This window comes from Phyllopteryx taeniolatus, chromosome 11 (genome assembly GCF_024500385.1).
Source record: "Phyllopteryx taeniolatus isolate TA_2022b chromosome 11, UOR_Ptae_1.2, whole genome shotgun sequence".
In the NCBI taxonomy this organism is placed as follows: Eukaryota; Metazoa; Chordata; class Actinopteri; order Syngnathiformes; family Syngnathidae; genus Phyllopteryx; species Phyllopteryx taeniolatus.
In genome coordinates this window covers 9,693,396-9,718,486 of record NC_084512.1, presented here as the reverse complement: position 1 = coordinate 9,718,486, position 25,091 = coordinate 9,693,396, and the positions used below count along the sequence as shown (strand labels likewise).

General features: G+C 42.4%; 1 protein-coding gene across 2 annotated transcripts in view; it reads left to right on the top strand.

Annotated features, from left to right (window-relative positions):
- The window catches only part of fgfr2 (fibroblast growth factor receptor 2), a 39,717-nt gene extending 15,588 nt beyond the window's left edge, over positions 1-24,129 (top strand). The window contains exons 6-18 of one of the 2 annotated variants that reach the window (XM_061789100.1): positions 1,040-1,163; positions 7,235-7,425; positions 7,684-7,822; positions 10,389-10,582; positions 11,172-11,311; positions 12,903-13,024; positions 13,818-13,928; positions 14,097-14,287; positions 14,927-15,049; positions 16,622-16,692; positions 20,268-20,405; positions 20,841-20,946; positions 22,549-24,129. In XM_061789100.1, coding sequence (XP_061645084.1) covers positions 1,040-1,163; positions 7,235-7,425; positions 7,684-7,822; positions 10,389-10,582; positions 11,172-11,311; positions 12,903-13,024; positions 13,818-13,928; positions 14,097-14,287; positions 14,927-15,049; positions 16,622-16,692; positions 20,268-20,405; positions 20,841-20,946; positions 22,549-22,713 — 1,815 coding nt within the window. In that variant the 3' untranslated portion in view covers positions 22,714-24,129. Of the gene's footprint in view, positions 1-1,039; positions 1,164-7,234; positions 7,426-7,683; positions 7,823-8,497; positions 8,643-10,388; positions 10,583-11,171; positions 11,312-12,902; positions 13,025-13,817; positions 13,929-14,096; positions 14,288-14,926; positions 15,050-16,621; positions 16,693-20,267; positions 20,406-20,840; positions 20,947-22,548 lie in introns of both variants that reach the window. The other variant, XM_061789099.1, reaches the window with a different exon arrangement.
- Positions 24,130-25,091: the final 962 nt, after the last annotated feature.

Sequence of the window (25,091 nt, the reverse complement as noted above, 5' to 3'; positions counted from 1 at the left end):
GAAAAAGTGTTGAACTGAGACTGAGGTAACTCAATCAGGGAAAACAGGTCCCACTTGCTTTGGTTTGTGTACGATTGCTGTATGTTATTACGTGTGATTCACTAAATGGTCAATGATTAAACTGAGTTTCTGTGGAGCTTATGTGCATGACTCTACGTAATATTACGGTTAGAATATAACTTAATGAAAAACATAAAAAATTTTTTTTTTTTAGTGAAGCAGAACAAAATAACCATGCAAATCTGACTACTTTCTTGAAACAATAATATGGTTCCAACAATTGGACTTTGTCATTCAACTTAGATCCTTGTAGTTATGAAGAATAATTGCACTAATATTGCATCCATTCTGCCTTTAGCAGGTTTATTACAATGAAGACAAAAAAAAAAAATTAAAAAAAATGCCAGGCGAAAATGATACATTCAGCCTGTTCGACAAACCACAGGCAGCTCATTTCCTTTTTTTGGTCAACAAATGTTAGACAAAAGCTGTACCTGAGCCCAACCCTATGGCAAAGCTCCCCTTTGTGTGAAATGTGGGCTTGTCTCGCTCCAGTCGCTCTGAATGTAGACGGAAATCGTTTTTATTGTTGGTTGTTCATGTGGGTCCCACACACTGATGCAACTCATTTTATGTGTTGGAATAATAAAAATAGCACAGAAAGTTCTCGTTTTTTTTTTTTTACCCTGACATCGGTTTCGAGCATCCAAACAGCACCATCTACTAGTTTGTGCCGCTGCATTAGAATACATTGACATGCTGCACAAAAAAGGCATGCTCAGTTACCGCTGTACGACATGATTTTCATTTCATTGTTTTACTGTATATGTATGACCTGGAGCGGTACAGTAGTCGACTGGTTAGCACATCTGCCTCACAGCTCTGAGGCCCGGGGTTCAAATCCCGGCCCTGCCTGTGTGCAGTTTGCATTGTTCCTTCTCTGTCTTTTTGTGACGTGTAGCTCTCATTGATTGTTTTGGATCCGCCCCCCCCCCGAATGTATTTCTCATCTTCTGAATCCACTGACTTACTTCTGCAGGTACGAAGTCAGCACTGGACCCTTATTATGGAGAGTGTGGTTCCGTCAGACAAAGGCAACTACACCTGTCTGGTGGAGAACGAGTTTGGATCCATCAGCCACACGTACACCCTGGATGTTGTGGGTCAGTAACGGCACAACATACAAATCTTAGCTTAAGCTAATTTAGGAGGAGTGGAGGGATGGGAGGCCAGCAGAACTCACAATTATGAAAGTATGTGTTTGTACGTGTGTGTGAAGTTTGATCAGTCATGTTTGTCTTTAGATAAAGGTGTGGGTTATCTATTCCGAAATATGTGGTTCAGATTAGGGTTAAATTTCCCCACTGTAGTCTTTTAGTTAGTCTTAAGTCAGTTCGAAGCAATAACATTGTAGTCTGTTTGCCATGCTGTGTGATCGTCGTCATAGAAACACACAGTGAACAGTTTCCCCAAATTATATTTTTTGAATACTGTATATTCACGACCATAAGGCGCACCGAATTAAAAGGCGCAGTCTCAGTTACGGGGTCTATTTCTGTATTGAACACATACATAAGGCGCACCGTATTATTGGGCGCAGGCGTGGTAAAACATACGCTAGCTTAAAACATATGGTAGCATGCATGCACGCTAAAACAATGTTTTTAAAAAGGCAGCGGGAGCAAAACTGAGTTCGGTTGTACTTTATTGAAGTATTTAACAATGTACTCGCGTTATTTTTTGATCAATCCTCATCGACAAATCCATCAAAGTCCTCATCATTTTTTACGAAAGCTCAAACAACAGTGCAAGCAGACACGTTAGCCCAAGCATCCATAATCCTTTCACAAATTGTGGTGAAACTCGCCCGGCGCTGCTTCCTAGCCTTAGTAAAGCTGTCTTGGCCATCTGTCATCCATCGCTCCCACGCCGCTCGCAACTTCACTTTGAACGCCCTGTTTACACCGATGTCCAGCGGTTGGAGTTCATGAATCCATTGCTCGAGTTGGTCTTCCAACTCGGGCCACCTCACCTTGTTTCCGCATTTTGTTTTTCTTTTTTTCCCGCGGAAACTCAGCTTCGTCTTCTTGACTTGGCAAAGGTCGTTTTCCTGCTTCCTCCACTTGCGAACCATGGATTCGTTGATCTTGACTTCTCTCGCAGCTGCTCGATTCCCATGTTCCTCCGCGTAACTGATAGCTTGCAGTTTAAACTGTGCTTCTTAAGCGTGTCTCTTCATAGGTGCCGTTTTCGACTGTGGTTGAGCCAGCTTCCACTCGTAAAGTAGCAGTCAACTAGCGGCGAAAGCAAAATAAAAGCTTCCCAATAATACGGACGTCGGTGCTCTTCGGTTAAGGAATGCAACCAGCAAAGTTAATTTGAATCTTGAGATAGATTAAAAAATGTAGTTTATTTGATATCTTCGGAAAAATAAATGGTAAATGGACTGCACTTATATAGCACTTTATCTACATCATCACAGTGCCCAAAGCGCTTTACAAAGCCTCTCATTCACACACACATTCCTAAACCAATGGGCGACTGCTGCCATGCGAGGCGCTGCCAGGCCCACTGGGAGCAAATTAGGGTTCAGTGCCTTGCCCAAGGACACTTTGACATGCGGACAGTCGTAGGAGGAATTCGAACCTGTTCTACCTACTGAGCCGAAGCCACCCCAACATAATCCCATTGGTATCGCAAGACAAGTCCAGATCTGTGTGACAGACCACCAAGGACTCCACTAAAAGAGGTTTGATGAAGATCTGATATTGTATTTCAAAATAAAAGTCTCCGAAAACTAATAAACTACATTTTTTTAATGCATCTCAAGATTCAAATTAACCTTGCTGGTTGCATTCCTTAACCGAAGAGCATTGACGTCCGTATTATTGGGAAGCTATTATTTTGAGGGTGGCTTTCGCCGCGAGTTGGCAACTTAACCGTAATGCCTAGTATGAACAAAATTAGGGGCGGCTGGTTTGATTGCTACTTTACGAGTGGAGGCTGCCTTGACCGGCGCTATATACCTACTGGGGGCGTGCCTTTAATGTCCTCCTTCACGCGCACCCTTCCCCCTTTTACGTCCGCATGCTGTCCTCAGCCACGTCCGCTTTTCTTCTGTATAAGCAGCGTGTCGGCAGGAAATGCTCGCAGTCAGTCAAGCGGAGCGCTCATCACACAACAACATTTATAGAATTTGGAACTCGGTGCACACATAAGGCACGCCGCATTATAAGGCGCCTCGTCCATTTTGGAGAAAATGTACGACTTTTAAGTGCGCCTTATGGTCGTGAAAATACGGTTGTTTCCATTGAAGGTAAAAGGTAAATGGAGTGAGCTTCTGTTGTTGCATGGAATCATTATTAGATGATCATTTAGTGTCACCTAGTCAGGAGTACACAGAGTGCTTGGATCAGCACTACCACACTCACCAAACTTGGTCAAGCCTCTTAATGACCTTTTGGAACACACAAAGCAAAGTGTTTTTCTGCTGTGTAAACAGAATCAATAGTCAGCAGCACAACAGTGGGATAAAGATTGAGGATGAATGTGAGCATGTGTGTTAGGGTGCAGACTGTCTCTCATTTGGACTTGCTTGAATCGCTTACAAGTAATCACATGGACTCACTTATCTGATTGAAAAGGTCAATAATCCACAACCGGGCTGCTATTCAACGGCAGATGTTCGATCCATACAAAAATGTTTAAGGGTCCACTGGTCACCGTGTGAGACTGACTGTGTTGTGTCGACAAATTCAACTCCACTCACCATTGTCCTGAACAGACCTGCACGCTTCTGTTTCAAGTAACCTTTCTTTCTATGTTTTATCAAATGGAGATTAAACCACCCGAGGGTTCTTGCGCAATGAATGTACAGTATAGCTAAATGTACATCAATACAGTACATGACACTCCCTAATTCAAACCCCCTGTTCTGGTCCACTCGGCGGTGAGCCAAAGCTCTGCTTTAGACTGCATATTTTTGTTTTTGTTCTGTTTTATAGCCTAGCAGTAAAGCCTCTCAATGTCTGGCTCCACAGCTAATGCCCCCTGCAACCTCTTGCTTCATTTTACTCTTTTATAATGTGGTGCACAAAGGAAGGGAAGAGGGTTTGGAACAGAAAAGGAGGAAAAATAGACAGAAAAGACTGCTCTTATCAGTGTCCACTGTTAAAACAAGGCGAAACCAGTGATTTCTGGCTTAAACTGGCCCTCTGAAGAAAGGGCAGCGGTTGGACAACCATGAGTGGACACGCATGGGGAGTCAAAACAGACGCCGGCACCCATCGGCTCTTGGTTATTTTGACAGTTTCTTCTTGCTGTCCTGTGCCATGCTATTCTTTTCCTGTGCCCGCTTTTAGGCCCGAGTTTGCCATGTCACTTTTACATATCCTGCATTCTGTCAGTGTTTGCCTCCATTACAAGAACCTTGTTGAAATAACAGATAGAATGTTCAAAATCCAAAATCAAATTAGCCCTACTAACAGCTTGTAGGTACGTGAAAAGTCCGCTTTTATTTCATATATGGAATAAATAATGAAAGTATTTCCGAGGCTCATACTTAAGGGTGGGCGGCACGGTGACCGACTGGTTAGAGCTTCTGTCTCACAGTTCTGAGGACCGGGGTTCAATCCCCGGCCCCGCCTGTGTGGAGTTTGCATATTCTCCCCGTGCCTGCGTGGGTCTTCTCCGGGCACTCCGGTTTCCTCCCACATCCCAAAAACATGCATGCTAGGTTAATTGAAGACTCTAAATTGCCCGTAGGTGTGAATGTGAGTCCAAATGGTTGTTTGTTTGTAGGAACCCTGGTCCTCAGAACTGTAGGGCAGTCGTCCACCATGTAGCCATGATTGTTCCAGTAGAGTGTAAGTCAACAGGACATTTTTTTTTTTTTATTGTCGCTTGCAATTTTACATTAATAATGGGAAAAGTGTGACTGTAACATAGATCCCCTCGCTGCTTCTGTAACAGCTTTCGAGGGTGAACATGTTTGTGCACGATGGAGAGTAAAAAAAAAAAAATGGTTGTGGGTTGATAATGAACATGAGCACAAAGACAATGTAGGAAGGAGGATAGAGATGGGGGGGGGGAGGAGTGGGAATATTCTTATCTGACACATTGCAGAAAGATGTAGTATACAGACAAGGAACCAAGCAGAACCTCTCAATGTGTTCATCCCATTTCTTCATTTAGTCTTAATGGAGTCATCTTTAACACAGCCTCAAGTTTTCGTCATGTCCTCACACTCTGACTACGCGGTCCACATATGCACATGCTCATACAAAGTGAATTGTATGCTGCACTGCACTTACCTTCAGGCATTGTTTGAAAAGGCAATGCAGTGCCTCAGGCTGAGTGATGTCATTCCATGCGATTTTGTGTGTGTGTGTGATGGCAGAGTGGTTGCTGTCAGTGTGGGGGTGGGTGGGCTCCTCAGCACGCTTGTGGCGGCCCGGTGCAGTTTGAAAGGCAGCATTGTTCAACAGGTCTCGCTCTGTTTGGATTTGCAGTCCAAATGTTTGGCCGCAAAAGAATGCAGATTGCAGGACATGATGTGGGGGTTGCTGTGAAGGTGTTTCACTTTCTAACACACATGCACACATACTGTAACTCTACAACTGCCATTCAACCCAAACACCTAACTTTACAGAAGTCCTCCTCCAGCATGATTTCCTTCCAAGATATACTGTATGTACATGTCTTTGTATAATGTGAGGCCTCCAAATTATTCTGCAATTAGAGGATAGCAGTCATGTTTCTGCCTGTCCAAGTTTGCCGGGAAATCTTTGCACACAGAACTCAGGAAGTCCTGGAGATACTGTAATCGTTAAAATGAAATGGATGTTCTAAAGATGTTTACCATCTGGTTTCAAGACAGTTTGCTTTATGACAGCCATTCCCACCAAGTTGGACAGTTCTTGTGGCTTGTGTTTCCACGACAGGCTGTGTCATTGGGATGATAATATCTGTGTTAGCTATGTAAGTAGTGTGACATCATACCAGTGTAAACAACTAATTATTCAACCAAAAGATGAATGGAACACAGTCATATAAGGACAACAATGGAGGACTTCTCTTTTTTTTTTGTGATCGTTTGTCTTGACATGTATCTGTTAATCATAGAAAGACCATCATGTTCGGTTGTACACAGGTGACGATTTTGCGTCGACCAGATTGTATTTAGTGACACTGTCTAGCTATACCACTTTGGTTGATCACCCATAGGAAAGGTGTTGAAAAGTGGTACTGTGAAGGTATTTTTCCACGAGGCCCTAGAGATCAGACAGTTACGATCGAGCTGTTAAGGCTTGTATTTGGTTGAAATTAGGTTTCGGGGTCTGTTGTTAAAGTTTACACACCCCATTTAAAATGCCAGGTATTTGTGATAAAATAAAAATTAGATCAGGATAAATAATTTCAAGGCATTTCCCACCATTAATATGAACTATGACCTGTAAAACTCAATCGATAAAAAAGTCATCTTTTTGAGAGAAGTATAAATGAACAACTGCAATAATGTGGTTGCACAAGTGTGCACACCCTCTTATAACTGGGATGTGGCTGTGTTCAGAATTAACCAATCACATTCAAACTCTTGTTAAATGGCAGCCAGCACACACCTGCCACCATTTAAAGTGCCTCTCATTAAGTCCAAATACATTTGAGACTTTCTAGTAGGCTTTCCCTGACATGTTTTTGCATTCTAGCTGAAGCCTGAAGGTTTTGTGCTAAAACTGACTGGTAATTTGACCTGTTCAAATTTACCACTACCTTGTTTAAGTCCCTAGTTCATTCTGAAAAAAAAAAAAAAACAAGCCCCAAAGCATGATGCTGCCTCCACCTTGCTTTACTGAACTGTATGTATAGTGTTCTTTTGGGGATGAGCAGTGTTGTGTTTACACCAAACATACCTTTTGGAAATATGACCAAAACGTTTTACCTCGGTTTCATCAGACCATGACAAAATCTCACAACACGTGGGAAAATGTGTTTGGTCCTTCTCCTCTCGAAAAGATTTGTTATTTTTTAATTGAGTTGTACACGTTATATGTCACATTAATGGCAGAAAAGTTTTGAAATTGATCTTTGTCTCATTTTTTGTATTTATTTATTTTTTTAAATCACAAAAACCTGGCATTTGAACAGGGATGTGTAGACTTTTTATATCCACTGCATTTTGTGTTTGTCTGTTTGGTTAAGAGTCTAAACTAAAAAGAACCTTCCCTCCGTACAGAGCGCTCCCCTCATCGGCCCATTCTACAAGCTGGCCTGCCCGCCAACACGTCCGTCTACGTTGGGGAAGACGCCCGCTTTGTCTGCAAAGTGTACAGCGACGCTCAACCTCACATCCAGTGGCTGAAGCACATCACTCAGAACGGCAGTCGCTATGGCCCCGATGGGCACCCTTATGTCAAAGTGCTAAAGGTAAATCACCGCTTGTGTTCTTCCTGATTGGATTCAAACTATTCATCCTTTCTTTCCAGTGTTTCCCCAGTGGCCGCAACAAACGTATAACGACGATCTCTCCTCACCTAGAGTATATATGAGCAGGTCTTATCTATTGTGGCTTCTGGGGTCTCCATCTCTGCTACTTGTGCATTTCAGAGAGGCCCTTGTCTTTATGTTTGCACATCTGTATGATTCTGATTTTGACCTTGTCTTGTCATAATGTGTGGATTTCAGCGTTCAGGCATTAACAGCTCCGACGTGGAGGTGCTCACCCTCACCAACGTGACACAGGACGATGCTGGAGAGTATATCTGTAAAGTCTCCAATTATATAGGGGAAGTCAACCAGTCAGGCTGGCTGACTGTCATCCCAGGTAACCCAAAGACCTGCCCGACCTTCCCTCCTCTCCTGGTGTGGTTTCCTGGGGTTCAACCCTGACCTGCTGTTTTGTGGTGGTCCTATTGGTGGTCTCTTGGTGATCCTGGGTCCTCACGACCTCCACTCCCCTAATGCTCCACCTTTGTGTTTCAGCTGCTGAGACTGGCTCAGCCTTGGAAGCATTGAGCGGAGCTGCCTACCTAAACACTAAAATTGTCACAGCACACACATATATTTCTTATCTCTTGTCTTGTATGCTGTGTCAATATATAGTGTATGTAGCAGTTCTCTCCATGCTCTCTATGTTTGTGTGTGCATGTGCCCGGTCTAATGTAGACATTAGACTGACCTGTAGTTCTAGTCTTTTGGTATAGCTATGGGATGTTTTATTTAGTTATTTATTTGGCTTTATTTGGGCTCTTTATTGTTTTTTTTGTTCATCTCACACCCCCACCTTGTTTCAACCACCCAACATCTTTGCTGTAGATGGGAATTCAACGTTGGACACCGCCCTCTTATTTCTTTCTTGGTGTTTTGGGTCTCATTTTTTTATCCTCTCTCTGTCCTCCCCCCTTCTTTTCTATGTAACCCTGCTTTCTACCCCCTCCCCTGCTCTTATCATCTCCCCTCTCCTTCTTCTTTTCCATCTCCTCCTTCTTCCTCTCTCCAGACCGCGGGTGTAAACACCACAGATAAGGAGATAGAAGTTCTCTACTTGCCCAATGTAACATTTGAACATGCTGGGGAGTATACGTGCTTGGCGGGTAATTCTATTGGGATCTCCTATCACACTGCTTGGTTGACGGTGCTTCCAGGTAAATACACTGTTTAACTGTCCTCTCCTTCCATGTCTACCAACAGCATGGTCTAACATATTCGGATTGTGTGGTTTCATTGGTCTCGAGAAGGCAAGTCCTCCCTCTGGAGCACAAGACACACTGCTCAAATATTTGATTACTCACATGAACTTGCGTGGTTGTAACCCAAGATAGTGTCATGTACGAGCAACAAGGGGCATATATTCTTTTATATGATCTAGACTGGAAAGCTGTTGAAAGCTCAAAGCAGATAAGAGGGTCCTTTGCAGACAAATTATTATAACTCGGGGACGGAAGTGGAGCTCCCAGAGCAGCTTGAGTGTCTCCAGACTCCAAAGGGAGGGGAGGATTTGTCTCCCACCTTCTCCTCTGTCACATCTCTCCTGCTGCTTGAGGAAAGCATTTCAGTGCCATATTTTGGTCTTGAGCATTTTGTTAGTACACATCTCAATTATTTCATTGTCACTCCTTCCCTGGCTCTGATAATTGTCTTCTTTATGAGTCTTTATTTCTTCTTGAAGTAAAGAGTGAAAGTTGAAGCTCATGCATGAAATCTGGCTTTACTTTCTAAATTATCAGAGCCCAAACTCAGCTTCTAATGACAAACTCATGTACGTGAATGCTGGGTTGTTTGTTTTCATTGGTCTACGTTAGTAATGCCATTTGTGTTCATTGCTGCATTACAAGCCTGAAACTATGCCAACCAGAGGATTAAATACTTGTTAAATTGTATGGTTGTTTTCAGCAGTTTACCTCAGACTAAAAACAGGAATATTTCTGCTTCAGATCTAGTGTAGATGAAAACAGGGTTGGCATTCTGTCACGACATTAAACCACGTGACAGTAGCCCTATGCAGCCTCCACAGACAACAAGTAATGTTAAATAAATAGCATAATACTTTTGGGAAATAATACAAAATGTTAATCATGGGTGAGACACAACAAAGCAGTATTAGTGAAAAGAAGAAATCAAGAAGCAATAGAATAATGGTAATAGTCAAGTCAAAATAATGTCAATAAAACGGTCATTTTGTGAAAATAACATGATGAGCATAAATACATATAAACCATGAAATAATTACTCATTGAATGTTTCGCCACATCAACACCATCATCAACATTGTGACATGACAAATACTAAAACGGCCTCCTTTTTGGGTTTGTTCGATTGACATAGCAGAATTGTTTTCAACAAACAATTGTTATTTCCCTTTTCATTGTGGCCCCAATAGTCTGAGAGTAATTTGTACTCTATTACTCTCAAGTACCTCTACCAAAATCCCGCAGCTTTGGGTATATTGTATGTTTTTACCCCAATGTGCATGGTGTGCAGGCTTCTTAATTGACTTTGTATTGCAAAAGAGCATGTTTGTAGTTTTGAGGGTTCATTTAATATGGAGCAGTCCATCTTTGAATCACAAACACATCCGTGAATCCATGTGTTGCTCTCTGTCATGTGTGAAATTAAGTGAGGCATGTGTTGTCTTTTACTTGGTGTGCTCACATTAGCTCCTCTCTCACGTGGTACACTCGGCATGCTGGTACCTGCAGAAGAGAGATAGTTTAGTTTAAGGTTGATTCTAATTACATTTACACATGAGTCACCCCTAGAGCATCTGCGCATTTATTTTTTGTGTTGATTTGAATGGACTACATCCATGTGCAACAGTGTGCAAGAGTGATCAGTACTTTTCCTTTAATCGAACAATCTCTGTCTCACTGTCCCTCCTTTATTTGCATCAGCTGCAGAGAAAAACGTGGAGCCCCTTTCTCCCGATTATGTGGAGATAGCCATTTACTGCGCCGGCGTCTTCCTCATCGCCTGCATGGTGGGCATCGTGGTCGTGTGCCGCATGAGGAACACGGCCAAGAAACCGGACTTCAGTGGCCAACCTGCAGTTCACAAACTGAGCAAACAGATCCCTCTGCGCCGCCAGGTAACAGAAAGTAGATAAAGAGTTCTATGACATCTAACACCTCTAGATGACAACAACAGACATGCAAACACAAGACAAAAATACTGTTTACTTTAAATGATGCGTGGAGTGTAAAATTTAAATACACATTTAAAAATCTCTACTTTAAACCATACATACCCAGTCTACTTTCTCAGTCAAGTCAACTCTACTACAGTATGTGAAGTTGTATGTTTGAGTCATGCTTTTCCCTCAAGTGAAATGAAAAGGTACAAAAAATGTTGGATCCACCCGGCGGGGAGACTGAATCCTGTGTGTCCAAGTAAGTTGAGGGTGGAAAAAAAGAGACACGGGAAGCTGCTCATCACACATTCTTAGTGTTTACTTCTTCACTGTAATCAACACAGATTGTATCTCTTAAGATAAAGCAAGAAGTTCTGAAATCAATATGCTTGATCTGCAAACACTGCTGATAATATCAACATTGGTAAAGTACAGTACCAAAGTTATACAGACATGGGGAAAGCAACTCCTCTAGTGATGTCCTAGAGCTTTCTCTGACCTTATAACCCAGATAGTGGTGATCAGCCAATCTTTCTCGTACCCGCAGGTGTCGGCTGACTCCAGTGCTTCGATGAACTCCAACACGCCACTCGTACGCATCACCACGCGGCGGAGTTCTGCACACGATGACCCGATCCCCGAGTACGACCTTCCTGAAGATCCGCGGTGGGAGTTTGCAAGGGAGAGGTGAGCAGATATTTGCTCACTGTTAAGTCATATTTATTACCCACAAAACGTTCTGTTGCTTTGCTTGACTTAATGTTAGATGTTTTTGGGTGACATAACCACAACTCGCATACAGTATGTGTTGTTAGTCCAGAAAATAAATACACTGACGGTAGATATATTTTTTCCCCCCACATTGCAGCACCTCTGTCACTTGTTTCTTCAGCTAATTAAAACACTTCACTGCATACTGGGTTGATATTGCTGTTGGCAATAACACTTGCAATGTTAATTCACTTAAGTCTGGGAAACAAATCAAACAAGACGGTACAGTTTATCATAACACAGAATCAGAATATTTTATGTTTTATTATAATAGACAAAAAAGGGACATTTTCTTCAGTCTGAATCAATGTCTGTGTGATTCTGTTTGGGCCTTTGTACTGCGCTTGCCACCCAATGCCTGAGGGATCATGTTGGAATTGCAGAATGCGGGGGAATGCAAACATTTGCGTCTTATGCGGAGGAAAAAATAACATCAATTATGTGTGGCTGAATGGACAGAATGGTGGCCATTGAGTGTGGCGAGTGTGGAGACACATAGGGGATTGTGTTGCTGTGGCGGGGAGCTTGCCTCAGGTCCCGGACCTGTCTCGGCCTGCAGTGAGAGTTTACATAGCCAAGATGCTGAAACTTAGGGGTGGCGCCAACTCTTGTCAATCAAAAGATGAACCGAAACAAAAACAAACAAACAACCAAAAGTACTGAGTAGATGCCTGACAGTGGGTACTTGCCCTGTTTTCAATAATTGTCTCTAATCTTTTTGTCACCCACACATGACTCCAACTAAAAGCTGGCATGTGTGCATTATACTTCACTGTAACATAGTTTACATTTACAATACGGCTTAGCAAACGTAGGTAATTACATTTCCATTTGGGACTGCAGTGAGTTCCATCGGTGTGGCAGCACCTTGGCAGCAGTCCACCAGTCAAATGTTAATGTGTCTGGGCTGAGATGGCCTCTGTAATGGCACAAGTAAGTGTATATTAGCATGTGCCAAAGCATGGTAAACAGTTTAGAAGTGAGTGCCTTCACTGGGCCTGAACTGATTTTTGCCATGTCCACCTTCATACCTACTGGTCTGACAGCAGTCAATGTGCCAGTAAAGCACTCACCTTCACTATCTGATTGTAACTAGAGCTGATGAAAAACGGAACAGCAACAAAATTAAAAACACAACGATGAAGCGAGTGTGGTTCCTTCCCTCCTTTTGTCTCACACACGCTCAATTTTATTCATTAGGAGTGAATTGTCACACTAAAAAAAGATTGTACCGGCATTACCACAGTACTGGTAACCTTTTATTGCTCAGTGACTGTGTTTTTTATGTCTTTATGTCTCAAAAGTCTTCTCTGTCAATTGACTGTCCGTTGTCGTACTATGGCGGCTCCAACTTCCGGAGACAAATTCTTTGTGGGTTTTTGACATACTTGGCAAATAAAGATGATTCTGATTCCGATTCTGATCAATAGCTCGTGTCTGTTTTACTCTGTATGTCAGCTGCTAATCACAGGAGGCCTGTCTGTATTTTGTTGTGCGGCGGCTGCAGGTTGACCCTGGGCAAACCGCTCGGTGAAGGCTGCTTCGGCCAAGTTGTAATGGCAGAAGCTCTTGGCATCGATAAAGACAAACCCAAAGAGGCTGTAACTGTCGCTGTCAAGATGCTGAAAGGTGAGTAGGTCATTTGCTGCCTCACAGTAATACTGAGGTTGTAACTGTAAACGTCTGACTTGGACCAAGAATGTGAGGACAGGGGTGCCATGTATACCACTTCACTCTGTCTACAGTATGTGGGCAACCTAAGCACATTATATATGTGATATATGCTCCAATGAAAGTTCATTACAGGGCAAAGTGGAGCCTGGGGGAGTCATTAGTATTTGTTATTGGTGGTTGCTAAATGACACCTATGGGGATGGCGAGTCGGCTAGGTAAGGCTTAGGAGTGGTCTCATAGCTGACCCCAGAGCAGCAGCTGGCTGGAGCTCAGTCAGCACCCACACAAAGCCGCGAGTCACACTGCTGTTATTAATGAAAGCAGCAGCAGGGGGAGAGGATCAGGTAAAGCAGCAGATCAACCTTGCCTATAGAAATGGGCTCTTCAGTTAACCGAGTGATGCAGAGGAATTCGGGCAATGCCATCTCGCTGCCTGGATACAACCACTCTCCTATGAAAAGTGAGCTCGTGCAACAGATAATCGATCCAGATTGAGCATCTTTAAATCATTCTATTCTCCTCCTCTTGGCACTGAAAGGGTGCTCCTGTAGTCTATGAGAGGATCTCCCCTCTGTGCTGTAACGTTAGTTCACATTGTCTGTCAGCTGCATTTAATCACAAGCACACTACAAAACAAGGTGCCGTCTGACTGGCTGACAATGAGCTCTGAGTCAAGGGTTGGAGGGAAGGCAGGACGTGGGCGTGTTTGTTTTCCCTGAGCAACATTCGATCATTCTTCTACTCTTAGATGACGCCACCGAAAAGGACCTGTCTGACCTGGTGTCGGAGATGGAAATGATGAAGATGATTGGGAAACACAAGAACATCATCAATCTGTTGGGGGCCTGCACACAAGATGGTAAGAACTACGATTATCCTACCTTATATCCTGCTGCCATAAAGGGAAACTAAGTTTGTTTCAGTGTCTCTGGGAGCACGCTAAGCTCTTTTTCTTCAGTGCGCTGATACTAAGTAAATGGTAATTCACCACATTCAACAAGTAATTGAAATCTTTCCTCCCATGCAGGCCCCCTGTATGTAATCGTGGAGTATGCTTCCAAAGGTAACCTTAGGGAGTACCTCCGAGCCCGCCGACCCCCTGGAATGGAGTACTCCTACGACATTGCCCGTGTCTCTGACGAACAGCTCACTTTCAAAGATCTGGTCTCTTGCACTTATCAAGTGGCACGGGGCATGGAGTACCTTGCATCCCAAAAGGTAAGATGTTTTGCACAAACAAAAGCCCACCTATTGGCTGCATAAAATAGATTTTTGGGCAAGTGATATTGTGTTGTATGAAGGACGTTTTTGCTCTGGCCGGCACTTGTGAGTCGCTGTGGGAGTTTTATCTCCTAAAAACACTGATGTCACCCCCTGTCCAACCCCTTCATTGTGTCTCATCCCATGACAAAGGCCCCTCTGTGTGGAGGAATTGTATTTTTTTTTTCTTTTTTTTTCTCCACAATAGTGGTGCAGCCACGTTGTCCAAAGACAGCCTCACGCTCTCGCTCACTGTTGGAATGCGACACTCTAGCTCGCACACACACACACACACACACACACACACACACACACGCAATCTTGCACATGCATGATCTACAGATCTGTGTCTGCCATGCATGTGGCAAAGGAGGAATCCAAACTTTTCAGACACGTTCACACAATCGCAGACTTTGTCATGTGACGTTATTCAGTGCAGTGCTACCCATGTCCAGGAGATTTCAGAGTTCATTTATTTGTAGAATGACATAAACGTCTTATTCTTCTCTTTTCCACTTTGTGACTCCCAACCCCCCCCCCCCCCCCCCCCCCCCCCTTCCCCTGCTCCCCTCACATTTCTCACTCTCTCCATCCTAGTGTATACACAGAGACCTGGCAGCCAGGAATGTCCTGGTCACAGAAAGCAACGTCATGAAGATCGCTGACTTCGGCTTGGCCCGCGATGTCCATAACATCGACTACTATAAAAAGACGACCAATGTGAGTCATCGACCTGCATGCTGCACACATGGCATTGTGGGCTTTGAGCAAGTCTCGGGGAGCTAAAACTGTGATTTATTTACCCATCCTTCAAATTCACTCTCTTCCCTCATCTTTCTTTTTCACTCTTTTCTTGGATTTGTGTCTTTGGCAGAAGCTGCAGGTTCCCAGGCAGCTTGTGAAAGTCGGGATTCTGTAGACTGCCTTGTTTATCCCTCTGCCTCCTTTAGTTTCATAGGCACTTATACAATTAGCCAGAAAGAGAGACACAGTGAGAGGGGGGAGCAGTTTAAACATAATTGACAACTCCATAGTGGCCAGTGGTGTCTTTCTTTCCCACCGCAAAGCAGCCCAGTCCGCACGCCCTCATTTAGTATGCATGGTTGCCTTTTCATCCCATGTACAAACATGGGGAGAACAAGCTGTCAACAACAACAATATGCAGCGATGTTGAGAATAATGATGATTACGACAATGGAGGCTGTGATAATGATGATGATCACTTACTGTATGTTCCATCTAGACAGAGCTGTCGTTGTGCTGTTTTTGTTTAATTCTTGTTTAATTTCTCAACACGTCTGCATAGTAACATGGTTTTATTTGTATAATAAATCTATTATCCGCATGTGACTGTAATGTAATATTTACTAGTACAGTGTTCACCCACTATCTCTGTTCATCGTTCGCTCCCTTGCTGTATGCCGTTTTTCTAAGCGATTGTTTTTATGGGTTTTAATCGTGTTTAAAACACGTGGGAGGATCAAAACTGTATTTAAAAAAAAACAAAAAAATGTTTTAGATGGTTTCTCTATATTGTGGATTTTCCTCTATTCCGGGTGGGTCTGCAACGTATCCCCAGGACAAATAGGGGTTCAGTGTATGTTGTTTTTAAGGATTCATGAAAGTATTCACCTAACCCACAGGTGTCAAACTCATGGCCCGGGGGCCACAGCCGGCCCGCCACATCAATTTATGTGGCCTCCAAAAGCAAATCAAATGCGTCGACTTCATGTTTCTGGCTAAAATAACAACATTGCAAATCGTCTCCACTTTTAATAACGTTGATTGCAAACATTTTTGTTACCAATCGGCATTTCAAAATAAACTGAATTAACAACTTTTTAGTGGCTTCTGATTTCAAATATAGCTATTTATCGATTATTATTATTTATTTTTTGTGTATATGTAATAACATGGGGCAATTGTACATTTACTGTATGTGTTCGCAGTCATGACGGCCCTCCGAGGAAAAAACCATAACTACGATGTGGCCCGCAGCAAAAATTAGTTTGACACCCCTGACCTAACCAAACACATTATGTGGCTAAGCCACCAAACAGATATTGATTGTGGCTGGCTGGTCTGCTTTGCCTTCCAGTCAGTGCTTTAAGAGCACAAAGAGATATACTGTGCATTTTCCAAGAGCTGTTTATCAGCTCCATTGCTTTGACGCTGTAAATGTTCCTTTGGGAATGACTCTTCCTAGACGCTCATCTTCCCGCTTCTCTTCGAGTAACGATGCTGAAGTGGATTGATCATTTTGTTAGACTTTTCACTTTTGCATGTCTACAGGGTCGTCTTCCTGTGAAGTGGATGGCTCCCGAAGCGCTTTTTGACCGGGTCTACACTCACCAGAGTGATGTGTAAGTAATTCTTAACAATTAAATTTCCCTTACCCTCAGACAATAGTAATATTCATACAAACTGTACTTTTCAAAGTCATACACAAACCATCTTGTGCAGCTGCAGGGTTATAGATGGAGACTAGTTTGAGATGTTTGGTGGGTGGAGTGCTTGCTGCCTATAGGGGGCCAATGCTGGCCGGTTTGTGGCAAAAGTGAGGATTTCACGCTAGACTTGTAGCCAATGCCGTGTTACTAATCTGAGCAGCTTCAAAGAGTCCTGGAAGGAGCCCAGAACCCACCAGTACGTACTCCCCCACTGATTCACATTTTGCTTCTCCGTCCCAGCTCAGAAGTGCCCCCCCCCCCCCCCCCCCCGTCCCCCTTTTTTGGGCCCCCACACTCGTCTAAATGCGACAAAGCTGCAGCCCTGCATCCCACTCCTCTTCCTGCTTGAGCCCCCGTCTTCTTCTCACTTTAAACATAGGGCTCATCGTTTTGAAGATGCTCAAAATAATCCCTCCCACCATCTTTCACCCCCACCATTCTTATTTTCATTCATCTGGTATGTGAATTACTGACCCGTCGCTGTCTCCTTTTTTTTTTTTAAAGTTCAAGAACACTCATTCTAAAAAGAGAACAAAGGGAGAGCATTACTCTCCTTTTGGTGTTTGAGTCGTATGCGACCTGACAGCATCGTTTGAAGTTTCTGCTCCAGACGCAGGCGGCAGAGGGTGTATGTGGCAATTAGGTAAACGCCTTGCAAGCTGACCTCAAGAAAAAGATGCATTTGTGTGTCTTTGAATCATGTATCAGTAGCAGTCTAAACATGGAACTGTTCCAGTTAGGTTTTGGAGTGAGAGGACCTCTTTTCAGTCCACATCTGCAAATGTTTATGTATGTGTGTGTGTGTGGGTGTGTGTGTGTGTGCGTGCGCGTGTGTGTTTGTGTGCCTGTAAAATAAAACTGCAGCCACACGATGCCATTCATGTTCCACCGAGCAACACCAATCAATCATAACAGGAGAGGGGATGGGAGTGCAGGCAGTCCTCTTTGTCAGCTCACCGCTAATTACATTTCATCACTCACTTTTAGTAATTGTTTTTTTCCATCACATAACATATGAAAGCAAATGCAAGAGGGCTGTTTTGGGAAGTGTGTGTGTGTTGGGGAATGCTGTTTAGCTCAACACCAACAATCAGGCAATCCCCACATGACATCAGATTACATGAATACATGAATTACAATGGAAGTCATCCCTTGATGTTGATGTAGAGTGGTGCAGCTCAATGGCAGAAAGATGGCATCATGGTCAGTCTTGGCAGAGGGGTAGACTGAATCAGATAAAACCAAATTTTGTAGGGTATCAGACTTCTAAGATGACTTGACGTGCTTGTATTTTGACTTGTTTTCATTATCACCTTTATCGAGAACATAAAAGCCCCAATAGGGGTCAGGCACGTACACAGACATTTTTTAGGGCAGGTGCTCAAGCCAAAAAAAGGGCACTCATCGACAAAATTATTTAATCAATTAAGAAAAAACAGGAGTATGTATTTAACTTATTTATTTCTGTTGACACAACCCAGACAATCACTAATAAAACTATTAACAAAGGTGTTGACATTTTAACAAATGTCGAGTTTTGTGACATAAAAAAAATTAGACCAAAAGCATATCTTACATTAGAAAAAACCCACAACACGAGACCAAACAAAAACGTCGTATAAAGTAAAAATACTGAAATAATTTTGATGTGTGGTGGTAGTGGCAGAGCATTCCTGGTATAGATACATGTACTAAGATACATTATTTGTCATAAATAGGTAATGTTTTTCTACCAATTAAGTGAAATTGGATAATTTCCCAGTGGGTTTGTAATCCCTGGTGTACTATATCTATCAGTTGCACACTTGTATGCCGATTGGTTAGATTGGTGTTGTTGACAAGAATACCGTATAAGAAAGGTGAGGTACTAGCCTAGGTCCCGTTAGTGCACATGCTTGTTTGTTGAGTCAAGAATGGGCGCACATGGACACGGACATGCGCAAGAAACAGGGCGACACAGTGCTGAGAGGCATTTACAAAGTAGTCCAGAAAGGAGAGACGAGTGTGTCAACAAGAGCAGAGACCAGCATGAAGCTGGTACTGCTTGTGTAAACAGATGCAAAGAACTGATATATCACCACTCCCACTCGCCGCCTGTTGCTTTCTTGATGCCTCTAGCACCTAGCTAAATACATCTGTGTTTGTAAGCAGGCCTTTGTGTTATGGTAACAACATTGAAAGACTGATCCTATGAGGGTCCAGTCTATCTAAACTTGCACAACATCAACCTTCGAATCATGGAATCTGAGTTATTTACAACAGGGAAGTTATTAATAGTTAATCAAAAGGTCAATGGCCCTTTCCTCATTTCTTTGACATTTGGGTGGGCCGGTTTGTTTTGGTGTGGAGTGACTAGACAATGCCAGCCTGTGTAATTTTCACAGCAGGCACAAAAGCCGTTGTTGAGATCAGGGCCGCAGTGGCACTGGGAGTGGGTTTGTGTCATAAGATGAAGGACGACATTGACACCAGTAACACGCGTACATGACCCAATGTAAATTATACACGGGATGAACACTGGCAGCTTTTGAACGCGCCTTAAAATTGGAACAAAATATAAAGTTTTACAGCTTCCACTCTTCAGAAGAGTTTCTGTATGATTTTCAGTTTGCTGAAATTTTTGTCGTCATCGAGAACACTTATGTCAAACTCGAGGCCCGGTGACCTGATCCGGCCCACTAAAGCAGTGGTCCTCAACCTTTTTCCCACCACAAACTGTTTCATGCATGCTCGTGCATATCTTTGGCGGACCGGACCTTTGCGATTACAGACCCCCAAACTTTTGCCGTAGTGGGGTGGGGGGGGTGGAGGGTGGCCAGTACGAAATAGCCCACGCTGGTTAGGGACCACTGCACTCAAGCAAATGAAGTGCCTACTTAATGTTTGATGCCAAGTAGTTCATCAATTTTAATTTTGGCAAAAAATCTGTCCCAAAATTGCAATTTATCTCCACTTTAACCAATTTCCACTCATTTATTTTCACCAAAATTATCTTCATTTAAATTGGCCAATTGTTGTATAGTATATTAAAATATTTGGTTGACACAATTTTCCATGAATTCTGTTTTCAAATTCAGTTTGTTGTTAACAATATAAATAATAAAAATCAAATGCAGGGACAGTTGTGTATACTGTCTATAATAACATAATGAGATGATTATGCATTTATATGATTTTCAGACTCATAACAACCCTCTGAGGAAAACCCTAACTACAATATGGCCCACAATGAAAATGAGTTTGCATCCCCTGATCGAGAACAACATTAGAGTTGGCTGAAAATGCCTATTTAACACACCTGTGTTACGAGGTGTTTGATGACATTGAGGTCAGGGGCCTGTATGGCCCAGGCGAGTTCTTCCACACCTTAGTCATCCAAGTTGAAAGCATAGTATTCATTGATTAAGAAGCACTGTCCAACACTACAAGTGAATCTGCTGTGCCATTGTTGTGTTGTTGATCGTGCCTATGTTGTTCTCCCTTAACAGGTGGTCCTTTGGGGTACTTATGTGGGAGATCTTCACCCTAGGGGGTTCCCCGTACCCTGGCATTCCTGTAGAAGAGCTCTTCAAGCTGCTCAAAGAGGGCCATCGCATGGACAAGCCTGGCAACTGCACCAACGAGCTGTAAGAGGCATTTACCTTTTAAAAAGAAACGAGCACATCGGTCCTCTTTTGGTGCCCCATCAGATCCATGACTCGGGTCTACTCTGTCTCCTCTGTCCATTCTTTGACACAGCTGACACTGGCTGCTGTCAGTGTCTGTCTTTCAGTGAGAGAACAATGGCCCAGCTTTGTACGGGGGTAGCTGGAAATAAGCAGAGAGACAGCAAAGGCAGAGTACAGAAATCATGTACTGTATGACATTTTCAGCAGCCTTTTTACTGTATGAACATTGGTTGGAGACAGCCCATAAGTCCATACATTACTTCCAGTGGCAGATTTGGTAGGAAATGAATGATAGTATTACATAGCCGAATGATGTTCTAGCCCTTCCATGAATTGCTGTCTTCGTCACCTTCTGTGTTGAACAAACAACAACTTTGACTTTGTGTCTCTCAGCTATATGATGATGAAAGACTGCTGGCACGCCATCTCATCCCATAGACCCACCTTCAAGCAGCTTGTCGAGGATCTGGATCGCATTCTCACCCTCAGCACCAATGAGGTTAGTACAGCATCAGTGGTTTTCCACAAAGTTCCTGGAAGAATTCAGGGCGGTTTGAAACCGTACTGCGCTAATGTTATGGTTTCCTGGCAAATGGAAGTCGACCTTTTGTGAAAATAAAATGGGATAATATGATACATTCCTACACAGCGTAACATGAGGTTTAATCCAAGGCAAACCATACTCTTGCCGACGCATGCAGGGTTCAGCAGAATGTTTCGGAAAGCATAATCAAGGTTGTGTGTACAAAGTCTTAATCGTGACACCCACCAACACACGCACGCGCGTGCGTGCAAACACACACACTTAAAATTTGTCCCACTCTCACTCACACACATACAAACTGTTAACTGTCAAACTGTCAAAATTATTTGATCCAGGACCACCAAGTCCCCGTAAATTTGACTGATCATTACGACCATGCTCCCCATAGTGAATCCCATTCCCCTTCCTGTCTTTTGTGGTATCTGCTAGCTGAGCAGAGGAGATGGCAAGCTGTCAAAACTAATCTCTGCTCTGGAACTTCATGAATTGAAGCCAAAAAAGCCCAACTTTCATTTTGAACTTTTGAAATGTAATAAACCCCCCCACCCACTCTCCTCTCTGCCCTAAACCAGTGGCAGATGTGGAGGTCTTTAGGAATGTGAGCCTTCTCTTTTTGAGCTAAGAAAATGGAAGCCAGTGATCTTTTCTAGAAAACCCCAATAAGTAGTCTCCCTCACAAGTGGACCCAGAAACAGAATGTCATCAAAGATGAGGAGCAAGAAAGAACGAAACGCACAAACTATTTTTCTGCTGTTTTCCATTAAATCTTGGACTCTTTTGGTATCTCACTATAGATTTATACAACACTATATATTTACTGTATACCTGTACATCATTTAGCCATTCACACAACATAAATACAAGAGGGTATTTTTTGTTTCTTGTGCATTGCGTTGAAGTATTTACAACAGGTCTCTCTGTAATTCAGTCGTAGAAGTAACCGGAAAACCTTCACATGTACCTTTAAAATGCACAGTTGTCATACTGCACTACTTAAGGCAACAATTGCACCAAGATTATTGCACAAATATGAATACTTTTAAAATGGTCTTCAATGATTAGAAACACATCTTTTGCCCATTTTCATACAAACAGCCACAAAAGGATTGAGGCAACATCTAGATAAACATGGTGGAAGACAGGAGAAGACACAGCAGAAATGCTTTGCTGTTGTACGCCACTGCAACCCCAATAATTTCCTTCCATCCATTTTTTGTACTGCTTGAGCTGGAGCCTATCCCAGCTGACTTTTGGGGCGAGCGGCAGTGTACTGGGACACATACTGTATAAACAAACACCTCTACGCACTCACGTTCACACCTATGGACAATTTTGACTTCTGTTAACCTAACATGCATGTTTTTGTTGACTTACGAGTGCCCCAACGTAGGGGTTTTCGAGTACAGCATATACTGTACAAATACATCTTCCTTAAAACTGAGCAACATTATGCCCCTGTTTGCTTTTAACTCATATGTCCATCATTGTCCCTTTTTCGTAAAATGCAATGTCGCTGAGCATAAATGAGCTTACCCAACCTTATGTCTGTCTATTCAGGAGTATCTGGACCTGTGCACCCCCACAGAGCAGTATTCTCCAATCTTCCCCGACACTCGCAGCTCCTGCTCCTCCGGCGATGACTCTGTGTTCTCACACGAGCCCTTACCGGATGAGCCGTGTCTCCCTAAGTATCAGCACATCAATGGCAATATCAAAACATGAGTTCCCCCCTGCAAACTCAAAACACACTCAGCAGAGACACCTGCCTTGAAATTCTCCCAGCTTCCTGGCCAGCCCCATTTGGTCCACCTTCTGGCTTCCAGCTGACTTATGGACCCCATCGGGACCAGGCTGGCAGCAGCGCTGTTGCACTGCCATTAGCATGTACTACATCTTACATGCCCTCGTGTCTTAAGTGGATAGGGACCCACGCAAGCTGAGCTTTTTACAGACTGGATGAACTGACATTCTCAAGGGTCCTTATCTCTCGTTCTTCATATCAAGAGACTTTTTTTTTTACGTATACATAAATATCAGTTTGTACACAGAGGTTTGGAATGTACAATGTTTGGAGACCTCATTCCAGTGGCTGGCATTCCAAGACTTTTATTTGCTCCTGGAGGAATGTATGGACCAATATGAACTTAAAGAAGAGGACTAAAAATAGGAAAAGGACTAAGAGACAAAGCTTTGACTAACAAAACCGAGGAAGAGGAAAGCGCACGTAGAAACTGCTTTCCTGTTTATTTTGTAATATTGATGCCTTTCTTTTTCACTTCTATTTCCCAATTATTCTAGTGAAAATGTTCACAGTATAATGCGTAGTTCTGGGTATATTTGTAAATATCTTCAAATATGTATAAATATATATATTATATATTTACAATGAATTATTTTTTGTATGGACTCAAAAATAAAAAAGGTACTTACCCCACCTTACACCACCCCCCTCCACCCAGCTTGGAGTAATAGGTAGGTTTGCACACATACACACACACACACACACACACAAACACACACGCACGCACACTTAAAACCTGTCCCACACTCACTCAGTAACACATGGTTAAGTATTGGCTTTCAGGGACTGAGGTAGCATGTTAATTTATTGACTTGTGATGTTTGTATTAATGAGTAAGTCTGGAGAAAGAACAAAATCAATGTGATGTTATTAATAATGAAGATATCTAAATAATCCTTGAAATGTATGGTAATTTAAAAATGATTTCTCTGCAGTAAAGAAAAAAAAATGCATATTTTTAGTGGATTTGACAGAACCATGTTTTCTAAGTTTTATATATGTGAATATTAAGTTAAATTTGGGAAATTTGTGTACATTTTTTAGCAAGCTAATTCATTTCTCATGTAGACCTTGATGGCATTTTATATCCAGACCTTTAACCCTTTTGTAGGTTTACTTTAGAAAATGAAAGTTTTCTGGATTGACTGCTCCAGGTTCAATGACACGCTAATTATCCGCTGCCTCTTTTAGTTTAAACCTAGAATCCAACTTAACTTGACACAATCGAACACTTAGAGTATGAAATCCTTAAAGTGGTTTTATTTTCTACTGGACCAACATTAAGCTGTTCTGTTGCAGATGTTCTTGTCACATTTGCAAATAAATAATTAAAACCACTTGCACTTTTGTTTGTGAGTTTGTTGTTATTTTTACTGTGGTACTTTATATTTTAATGACAAAATCCGATACTGCTTCTGTAATGGGCAGTATGAACTTTTTTTTCTCAAAGCAACATAAATCCTGTTATATGCAGTACTTTGTACACCAGAAATATTTCCTTTGTCAACTCGGTCTTGTATCTGGGATAAAATTATGTGTTTTACTGTTACACTTTTATTCTTTCACTAAGTACTGTGATGGAATTTCCACCATTCCCAAGCCTCCGGACAAACTGGAATGTTTGCATGTTTTTTTGTATCCCTTCTAAGACTACTCGTCTTGTTAGCAAAGCAAAGCAAATGTATTTATACAGCGCATTTCATACACAGGGTAACTTAATGGGCTTTACACGATTAAAAGCATTTAAAAACAAAGAAACATAGCAGCTTATAAATATTAAAATCAAAGAGAAAACAACAAAACAACAAAAGTACAATTAAAACAGTGTACAGTGCAAGTAATATTTAAAAGTGGGAATGGTCTAAAAAGCAGGAGAAAAAAGAAGAGTTTTTAAAAACATTCACACTTGGGGCTGGCGTCACTTCTGTTGGCAACTTATTCCATTTGTGTGGAGCATAATAGCTACATGCTGCTTCACCATGTTTGCTTTGGACTCTGTGCTCCACTATTTGACCTGAGTCTGTCGATCTCAGAGCCTTACTGGGTTTATATTCCATGAGCATTTCTTTCATGTATTCAGGACCTAAACCATTTAGTCATTTATAGACCAGTAGTAGAACTTTAAAATCTATCCTAAAGCTGACTGGGAGCCAATGTAAACACTTTAGAATTGGAGTAATATGCTCTGACCTCTTTGTTCTGGTTAGAACCGGAGCCGCAGCATTCTGAATGAGTTGCAGCTGTTTAATGCTCTTTTGAGGGAGTCCACTCAGAAGACCATTACAATAATCAAGTCTAC